Source organism: Vipera ursinii (assembly GCF_947247035.1).
Source record: "Vipera ursinii genome assembly, chromosome: 9".
Taxonomy (NCBI): domain Eukaryota; kingdom Metazoa; phylum Chordata; class Lepidosauria; order Squamata; family Viperidae; genus Vipera; species Vipera ursinii.
The window spans coordinates 6,884,696-6,895,504 of NC_139523.1; the positions used below are offsets into that span (position 1 = coordinate 6,884,696).

Here is a 10,809-nt window from a genome sequence, read left to right on the forward strand (position 1 = left end):
AGTGATAAAGGCAGTGCTTTTCAATTTAATTCAATTTTTTCAGAGTTAAATAATTATGTGGAGAGTGGGTAGGTACCTGGAGAGCATATCCTGGCTCACACTGAAAGGAGACCACATCGTTCACCAGGTATCTTTCACCAATTTTCAAGCCATTACTGGGGACAGCAGGTTCAGGGCAGCTGGAGAGACCCACAGCTAAAAGGAAGCACAAAGACTTAATCAGTATTTAGCATCCTAACAGTTCCTAACAGTGAGGACAATTAAACCAGTGGAACGGCTTGCTTTCAGAAATCGTGGGTGCTCCATCACTGGAGGTCTTTAAGAGGAGACTGGACAGTCACTTCTCTGAAATGGCATAGGTTCTCCTGCTTGAGCAGGGGGCTGGACTAGAAGACCTCCAAGGCCCCTTCCAATTCTATTCTATTCTATTCTATTCTATTCTATTCTATTCTATTCTATTCTATTCTATTCTATTCTATTCTATTCTATTCTATTCTATTCTATTCTATTCTATTCCATTCCATATTTTCTATTCTATTCTATTCTATTCTATTCTATTCTATTCTATTCTATTCTATTCTATTCTATTCTATTCTATTCTATTCTATTCTATTCTATTCTATTCTATTCTATTCTATTCCATATTTTCTATTCTATTCTATTCTATTCTATTCTATTCTATTCTATTCTATTCTATTCTATTCTATTCTATTCTATTCTATTCTATTCTATTCCATATTTTCTATTCTATTCTATTCTATTCTATTCTATTCTATTCTATTCTATTCTATTCTATTCTATTCTATTCTATTCCATATTTTCTATTCTATTCTATTCTATTCTATTCTATTCTATTCTATTCTATTCTATTCTATTCTATTCTATTCTATTCTATTCTATTCTATTCCATATTTTCTATTCTATTCTATTCTATTCTATTCTATTCTATTCTATTCTATTCTATTCTATTATATTCTTATTCTATTCTATTCTATTCTATTCTATTCTATTCTATTCTATTCTATTCTATTCTACATCCATTTGTGCACATATCACTACTCAAACAGGCTGTAGCTACCAAAAGTTCAGAAAATTCACCCCAATTTTAAAATTTATTATGCCCCATCAAGTCGTGTTAGAATCCTAGTGATCACATAGATTTTGTCTAAGGGGATCTGTCCTTCACCTGGTCTTTGAGTTCTTCTAGCAGTGCACTTATCCCCACTAAAATTAAGTTCATCCATCTTGTTGCTGGTCGCCCTTTCTTTTCTTTCCTTCCACTTTCCCCAGTGTTACAGACTTCTCCAGAGAGCGTGGTCTTTGTATCATGTGTCCAAGGTAAACGGATGTACCATCAACTGCATGGATAGACCTTTTTCATGACAACCCGACCCTAACCTGGTCCTTCAGTTTTTCTAATGGTGCATCCATGACCACTATATCCAAGTGCTGGTTGTACTCTTCTCTTTCCTTCCACTTCTCCCAATGTTTGAGTTTTTTTCCAGAGAGCTGGTTCTTCACATAATGTGTCTGATGTAAGATAATTTGAGCTTGGTTATTTGTTCTTCGAGTAAGGATGCTGGGCTGATTTGTTTGATGATCCGCCAGTTTCTTTTCTTGGCCAATTTAAAGAATCAAGATTGAAATATCTGTGTGATTTCAACACCTTGCAACTTGGATGAACTTCAGTACAAGACACCGTTGTTTCATGTCACTCTGACTTGCCTAACCTAATTCGAGTTTCTTTTCTCCCTGCCAAGCCTTCTTGGAGACCTCTTCCTGAAACCTGATTCATAGAAGACATCATTTCAGTCCCTGACTTGGATCTTCAGAGATGCCAAGGACAGATTCAGTGCATTACGGCTCCTCTCTGAAGTCAGGTGGAGACCTTTCAGCAGCATTGTCTCAGAGGATATTCTCGGTGCAAAAATGTGCTGTTGAAAGCTGCACCTCTTTCTCCATCCCTTTTTGCTTTATTTTATACTGCATATCAGAATATAGGATAGGAATAGTATATCAGCCCTAGGATAGGAATGGAATAGATCAGAACACAAACTCACTGGATTGGATTGGTCTCCTAGTCCAATGGTGCCCAGGGCAAGAATTCTCATACCGGCCAGAAAAGGCTATCCAACTTCCCCTTTTGAAAGCCTCCAGTGATGGAGCTTCTTTGACTCCAGGAGGCAGGCTTAATACTCTGATGATTAGGAAATTTCTCATTTTGAGTTTGGATCTCTCTTTGTAAAGTTTCCACTGCTTGGTTCTTGTTCTTCCCCCAGATAAGGCCACATTCTCTTCCCTGTTGCAATCTTTCAAGCTGTCAGAATCCATTTATATCATATTCATAAATGTATGTTTAAAACGTTGTTCCTGGATTCTGCCATCTCCCGAGGAGGAGGGAACGAATGTGTATTGAGCCTGTATTAGGCATTTCAAAGGAAAAGAGAAGCCTTTTGAACTGGGGGAACAAAAGGGAGGGTTAGGGTAGGTAGCATCTGGCTTGTGTCACGGAAGAGAGCAATAAACATAAAAGGTCCTAAGTTCCTTTTTCCCACGAGAGGGATGATACGAGGTAAATGATGGGGGACTGACCAAATGGGGTTAAGGGGAGGGGTTGAACCGGGAACTGTTTATAAGGTTTTAGTTTGTAGAACAATATTAAGTCCTGTCTTGTATTCCTACAACCAAGCATGTCATAGTAAAGATTACTTTTGGACTAGATTTGGCTCCAAGAGTTTTGTCTTCCTAGGATGTGGTTTGGGGTGGGTCCTGACACAAGCACTGCTATTATACCTCAGCTACCCTATCTCTTCTTTAGGCTAAAAGGTAAAGGTAAAGGTTCCCCCGCACATGCGTGCTAGTCGTTTCCAACTCTAGGGGCCGGTGCTCATCTCTGTTTCAAAGCCGAAGAGCCAGCGCTTGTCCGAGGACGTCTCCGTGGTCATGTGGCCGGCATGACTAGACGCCAAAGGCGCACGGAACGCTGTTACCTTCCCACCGTAGAGGTCCCTATTTTTCTACTCGCATTTTTACGTGCTTTCGAACTGCTAGGTTGGCAGAAGCTGGGATGAGTAACAGGCACTCACTCTGCTACACGGCACTCGGGATTCGACCCACCAAACTGCCGACCTTCTGACCGACAAGCTCAGCGTCCTAACCCACTGAGCCGCCACGTCCCACAATTCTTTAGGCTAAACATACCCAATTCCATTTACCATTCTTCATAGGTTGCAAGCCTTTCGCCTTCTATGTTGATTTTTTTTTCCTGAGCACTTTTCAGTTCCTCAACATTTGTGTTGCCCTGGGTTGAACAGAACTGGACACTGTATTCCAGATGTGGTGTGGTCAATGCAGCGATTACTTCCCGTGATCCCAATATTCTACCTCTGTTGATACAGCCCAAGGTTGCATTGGCTGTTTAGTATGGTACAATGCAGCATATTTATTTATTTTTTATTTTATTTATTTTAATTCCATTTAAAATGGAACCGCTTGCCAGTGGAGCTCCGGACAGCCCCCGACCTTCGCTCCTTCTGGCGCGATCTAAAAACGTATCTATTTGAGCAGTCTGACCTGGTCTGATGGGTTAGGGTTGGGGTTTTAAATACATCTTAATTATTGTTTTAACCTTGGGCATTTATTTAATTCGCTTTTAACTTTTGTATCCTGTTTTTGTATTTATTGCCCTGTACACCGCCCTGAGTCCTTCGGGAGAAGGGCGGTATAAAAATATAATAAATAAATAAATAAATAAATATCCCGCCCTTCTCCGAAGACTCAGGGCGGCTTACAAGCTTAGCAGTAGCCTTCATTCTATGTATATGCCTGCTTATTAGGGCTTTCACACACACACCCCAAGAGGCATTATTACAAAGTCAGCTTAATTGCCCCCAACAATCTGGGTCCTCATTTTACCTACCTGGGAAGGACGGAAGGCTGAGTCAACCTTGAGCCTGGTGGGACTCGAACCTGCACTAATTGCAGGCAGCTGGTGTTACTTAGGGAGCATTAGCTGCAGCATAGTAAATCTGCTTAATTTGTTCGCCCTGATCTTTGTCCAAAGTATTGCCATCAGTGGCAATACTTCTAGCCCCAGACTTGCATTTTTTTTTTTAATAAGAGGAACAATGTTCAAGTTCTTAAGAGCACTTTGAACCTTGAACCTCTGGACCATTTGGAGGAAAGTGCTGAACGATGGTACCAAATGAATGAATATATGTAAAGGATGTCTCGCTAAAAAGACTTTCTGACTTTTTTTAGCACTCAAAAATCTAATGCAGATGAGTTAAGGCAGGACAAATGAATGAGTATTTTTGAGTTCCTAAAAACAGCCTCCAGAAGGAGAAGGGAAAAAAAAAGCTTTTTAAGAGGCACTTTGTTGATATGTCAAACAAGCCCCAAAGCAAAAAGATATATTTAATTTCTCTTTATAAGCTTCATCTTTTTCTTTTTCTGCTCCTGGAAATGGCCAGTTGAGCAGCTAGTCCCTCTTATCCTTTCATTTCTGTATGAGAACTAAGCTCTGAAAGTTGATTAATTCCACAGCACTTTGCCCTGGAGAACTCTTAACAGCTTGGTATCAAAAATATTATTGTTATGAAGTGCCAGCTATGCAGGTACCTTAGCAGCATGAAATTTGTCTTGACGTGAGGAATGTATCAAACTGCTACATTGATTTAATCTGTTGATCTACCTAGCCCATGAATACAGCAACTGTGAATATTGCAAGGCAAAAATCTTTTCTATTCTGTCTACTGGACAACTCACTGAATGTACTGGAGAATTTCTGCATAGAAAAATAATGGAAAGGGCGAAGACCTTATATAATGTAACCTTTTTTTGCAAGATAGGAACGGTTCTCAATTGTATTATTTTTCAGAGTTTCAAGCTTTCATGATTTTTATCAAACAAACCATTCTGATGATCCTTTGTTTTCTATCAGGTCTTGACTTTGTTGTCTACCAACTTGTATGTTCATTAAACTATGATCTCTAGTTGATTATTGCAGTATTATTCCATTAAACAATTATAAAAGGTAAGAATTAGACAGGATCTTGAAGATCATCTCATCCATCCTTAACCCCATCTCATGAATGTAGAGCCTTGGTGGAGCAGTGGGCTAATGCCTCCTTAAGTAACACCAGCTGCCTGCAATTAGTGCAGGTTCGAGTCCCACTAGGCTCAAGGTTGACTCAGCCTTCCATCCTTCCGAGGTAGGTAAGATGAGGACCCAAATTGTTGGGGGCAATAAGCTGACTTTGTAATAATGCCGCTTGGGGGGGGAAGCCCTAATAAAGGAGGCATATACATAGAATGAAGGCTATTGCTAAGCACATTGATTTGTGCTTCTTAGATTGTAAGCCGCCCTGAGTCTTTGGAGAAGGGCGGGATATAAATGGGATTAAAAAAAATAATTCCTGTTACCTTGTCAATTACACACTTCCAGTGGCGGTAAGTCCACCATCTCCTGAAGAATCATTATTATTAAGAATTTTTTTCCTGATGTCCACCTGAAGTCTATTTCCTTATGTTTTAATTTGTTTTCCTGTCCTATCTTCTGAAACAACTCCGAACTATTTTGCCTCATCTTTTACATCATGGCAATTCAGATATTGGATAACTATCCTGTCCTCCTAATATTTTTTTCCCCAAGCTAAATCACTTTCAACTGTTTCTTGTAATTTTTTTTCTTCCAGGCCCCTTATCATTTTAGTTGAGAAGGACACCCCTAATTTGTTAATGTTCTTTCTAAAATATGGTGGCCAGAATTGGTCATATTATTCTCAATATATTATAGTTTGAACAATGCAGAATAGAGAGCAATGGCTTCTTTTGATCTTGACATTATATTTGTTGCAGCGTAGGATTGTATTTCCTTTCTCTTTAGCTTTGCTGGCTCAGGTTCAGTTCTTGATCTCCAAAAACATCAAAGTCCTTTTCATATGTATTCTTGCCCAGAATGTCTGCCTACACCACCACCCCATCCCATAATCATACCTGTGATTTTTCTTATTCAAATGTAGGACTTTGCATTTAATCTGGATGGTTTCTGCCTAGCTTGTCAAAGACCTCCTGAATCTTGATACGGTTTCCTAAGGGGTTTACTATCACTGCACCTTTCTGTTGTCTGCAAATTTTATAATCTTGTTTTCTAACTTGTTCTCATCCATGACGTATGTTGAATTGCAGAGACCCTAGAATGGTATCAACCTTGAGATACTTCACCCCTGTTTGATGGAGAGCTAATGATATGCACTTCTGAGTGATTGCTCAGTCATCTTTTCTCCATGCAGTGGTAGCACAGTCCAGCTCATTTTGTTACCTTCTTTACGAGAATCTCTTAAGAGACTTTATCGAATGCTTTGCTGAAATCAATTAAGTGGAATACGATGGCAGTATTGTGGCCTTAAAAAAGAATAACGATTTCCTTCAATATGGCAGCATCCCAATTAAAGTGCATTAAAATCACCCCACTAGTATCTAGCCCATGATGGAAGCTTCGAGAGTTAAATCCTGCACCAGGATTTAAATTCTAAATTTAAATATGTTGTGTCTCCAAATTCAGAATGCTCCCCCATGTAACGCATGCGTACAGTCCCGGTGGAAATGAATACATCATATACGCTGATGATCTTCTCTGGTGGAATGAAAAAGGACACTGCTGTTGTTGTTTTTTCCATCATGGGACTTCCTTCAGAAGCTGACTGGCAGGGCCCAACAAGAACCATCTGTTCTTGAACCATCCGAGCTCTGGCTGTGGCAGGGATATTGTGCATAAACGTCATGCAGTTTGGCCACCAGGGCTTCAGTCTGGGAAATGACTAGCACTCCAGTTTGACTGAGTCAACCCATGGAATTGTTGAGGTGCTTTGTGCAGTGTCACATGGATTCTTTTTTACCTTTCTGGAATTCTACATCCTGTCCTGATCAGCACTCGATGGGGTAGAGTATGACATGTGGGATAGGGGATACGTTTTTTTTTTCTCCAACTTCTTTGTAAAGTTACCTCTGCTAGAAAAGAGCCTCTGGAAAAGGACCATAACTCATAGAATAACAGAGTTGGAAGAGATAACAGCTAGGGAGAGGACACGAGGCTGGCTCCAGGCGGTTATATCTGCTTCTTTGAGTGAGGGTTATTTCCCCACCGTCTTGAAGGAGGCGGTGGTGAGACCTCTCCTCAAGAAGCCTGCCTTGGACCCAGCTGTATTGAACAACTTCCGTCCAGTCTCCAACCTTCGCTTTCTTGCGAAGGTTGTTGAGAGTGTGGTGGCGCATCAGCTCCCTCTGGTCCTGGATGAAGCGGATTATCTGGACCCTTACCAATCGGGTTTCAGGCCCGGGCACAGCACGGAGACGGCATTGGTCGCTCTGGTGAATGATCTCTGGAGGGCTCGGGATAGGGGGTATTCCTCTGTCCTAGTCCTATTAGACCTCTTGGCGGCTCAGGGGATTGGGAGTGGGAGGCACGGTTTTTCAGTGGTTCTCCTCCTATCTCCTGGGACGCTCGCAGTCGGTGTTGGCAGGGGGGCAGAGGTCGACCCCTAGGACTCTCGCTTGTGGAGTTCCTCAGGGGTCGGTCCTCTCGCCTCTCCTGTTCAACATCTATATGAAGCCGCTGGGTGAGATCATTCGTGGTTTTGGAGTTGGGTATCATCAATATGCTGATGATACCCAACTTTTTATTTCGACCCCAAACCACCCCAGTGATGCCCTCGCTGTGATGTCCCGTTGCCTGGAGGCGGTTCGGGTCTGGATGGGGAGGAACAGACTTCAACTCAACCCTGACAAGACTGAGTGGCTGTACATTCCGGCTTCCCGAGACACCTGGGATGTTCCACCTCTTTCTATGGGGGGTGAGCTTTTACCCCCTGTGGATAGGGCTCGCAACTTGGGAGTCCTCCTAGATTCACGACTCACTTTGGAGGATCACATAGTGGCCGTGACTAGGGGGGCTTTTGCCCAGGTTCGCCTGGTGCGCCAGTTGCGTCCCTATCTGGATCGGGAGGCCTTGTGTACGGTCACTCATGCGCTCGTGACCTCTCGCCTAGACTACTGTAACGCTCTCTACATGGGACTTCCCTTGAAGACTACTCGGAGGCTCCAACTGGTACAGAATGCGGCCGCGAGAGTTGTCTTGGGAGTTTCCCGGTACTCCCATGTTACACCTTTGCTCCGTGAGCTGCATTGGTTGCCAGTTGTCTTCCGGGTAAGGTTCAAGGTTTTGGTTATGATCTTTAAGTCCCTACATGGCATGGGTCCGCGATACCTCGAGGACCACCTGCTGCCGGCGTCGACTCCCCTCCGCCCTGTGCGCGCCCACAGAGAGGGCCTCCTCAGGGTGCCTCCTGTCAAGGAATGTCGACTGGTGGCCCCCAGGGGGAGGGCCTTCTCTGTGGGTGCTCCGGCGTTATGGAATCAACTGCCGGTCGAGCTCCGGATGGCATCAGACCTCCGATACTTCCGTCGCGGGTTGAAGACCCATTTATTTGAACTAGCGGGTCTGGCCTGATGGGGGTACTTGGGTTTTTTATTGGTTTGTTTTAGTATTCTGGTTTTAACTTGGGCATTAATTTAATTATTTTTTAATGTTTGTATTGGTGTTTATATTTATGCCCTGTGAACCGCCCTGAGTCCCTTTGGGAGAAGGGCGGTATAAAAATCTCAATAAATTAAATTAAATTAAATTAAATTAAATCTTGGAGGTCATCTAATCCAAACCCCTGCTTGAACAGGAGACCCTATACCATTTCAGACAAATGGCTCTCTAGTCTCTTCTTGAAAGCCTCCAGTGTTGTGAACTTCTGAAGGCAAGCCATTCCACTGGTTGATTGTTCTCACTGTCAGGAAGTGTCTCCTTAGTTCTAGGTTGCTTCTCTCCTTGATTACTTTCCATCCATTGTTTCTTGTCTTGCTTTCAGGTACTTTGAAAAACAGTTTGTGGCAGCCTCAAAAATACTGAAACTTGTAGAGAGCTTTAACTCATTTGTATAGAGCTTTATGTGCCCCCATTTGTTTCTAACCATCACGCTAATACAGGGGTGGGCAACTATGGCAACTTTATGATCTGTAGACTCCCAGCTCCCAGAGTTCCTGAGCCACTACTCCAATGCTAGCAAAATCTTTTTTAAAAGGAGAGGGTTCAGATTTAGTCCTCCCACCCTCACTTCCTGTCTTCAATTCCTCCGGAAATTCTTTGGCCTAAGGCCATGAAAAACTGCCAATCAGTATAGCTAGCAATGAAAGGATCGGTTTTATGACCAGACAAGATAAATCTTTAAACAGCATCCATAGTTTAATAGCAGAGAAAATGCATAAAACCTTAGATCAATCTCTAGCATCTCTAATTAACTAGCTCTATCTTTTGTTCTACCTGGTAAATCTCAGAAATAAATCTTGAGGGGATGGAAAAGTATAAGTTGAATTTAAATTCAGGGAAGAAGCATTTGCTAACAGGGAGACAACCATTGCATATAATCATTACACAATAGTGTATGTATTGACAAAAACATTAAGTGATCTTTGAAAAATCAATACTTTTTTTTAAAAGCAAGACTGGCTACTGTACACAAGGAAAGATGTTTTATGACCTGTTTCAAGCTCCATAATTTTAAAAAGTAAGGTTCCTTTAAAGGACTCTATTGATCAACAAAACTACAATTTACAAATCACAGGAAATAATAGCACTATCATTTGAAAGTTTTCAGACAAACTCAAACAGGTTAGAGAAAGATGGTGAAGAATATTCTTTCTACTCAGGTAATATTAAGGAGGGATTTAAGTCCTTGAAGGCCTGTAAAGGAACAACAAATGGCTACAAAAAGCTAACTGTCTATGGAGATTCTCAGTCATCCAGGTCATAGTTATCCCAAAGATGCTTTTTCAGGAGACAACTGGACTTTGTTTTACTTTGAAGACATTTCGCTTCTCATCCAAGAAGATTCTTCAACTCTGACTGGATGTTGGGGAATGGAAAGAATATACTCCTGTAGACAGCTGTTCATTTGCATTTTTTTGGCAAGAGCCTTGGTGGAACAGTGGGATAATGCCTCCTTAAGTAACACCTGCTGCCTGCAATTAGTACAGGTTCGAGTCCCACCAGGCTCAAGGTTGACTCAGCCTTCCATCCTTCTGAGGTAGGTAAAATGAGGGCCCAGATTGTTGGGGGCAATTAAGCTGACTTTGTAAAATGCCACTGGGGGGGGGGGGGCGGCGAAAGCCCTAATAAGCAGGCGTATACATAGAATGAAGGCTATTGCTAAGCACATTGATTTGTGCTTTAGATTGTAAGCCACCCTGAGTCTTCGGAGAAGGGCCGGATATAAATGGGATTTTTAAAAAAGTCATTAATGCTACCTGGAGACTTATCTGTGTCCTCAGGGTCACCTGAGTAGTAAAAATGGGTGTGGAGCCTTCTTGGAACTGTTAAAAGGACTGTATTGTAGACTGAAGATAGATGACGTTGTATCCCTCCCCCTCAGTTGAGAGAGGGCTGTTCAGTTTTGACATAGGTGGCCCCATAGATGGTTTGAAAGAGGGGTCAAAGAGGAACAAGTCAAGGGAAGATCAGTAAGTGTGAATAGGAGACCAGAGCCTAATTTCTACATGGGGGACCTAAAGAGAATAAGTATATTCACCTCTGAGAAAATAAACTAAGAGGAAATACAGTATCATTTTGGAAAAACCTGTACTATAGAAGGCAGCCAAGACATTATTATCCCAAAATCATGGGCATGAATTCAAGGATTTAAGTTACAAGATGGCAGATTTCAATGCCAGTTGCAGAATACTAGTTATTAGGTGGTAGGCTTT

The 10,809-nt window shown here is 41.9% G+C and overlaps 1 protein-coding gene across 1 annotated transcript in view; it reads right to left on the bottom strand.

Moving 5' to 3' along the window:
- CSMD2 (CUB and Sushi multiple domains 2) overlaps nt 1-10,809 on the bottom strand; it is a gene marked incomplete at both ends in the record, with an annotated part of 607,174 nt that overhangs the window by 96,624 nt on the left and 499,741 nt on the right. Inside the window, one exon of the mRNA XM_083370102.1 lies at nt 77-195. Within this exon, the coding sequence (XP_083226228.1) occupies nt 77-195 (119 nt within the window). The remainder of the gene's footprint in view (nt 1-76; nt 196-10,809) is intronic.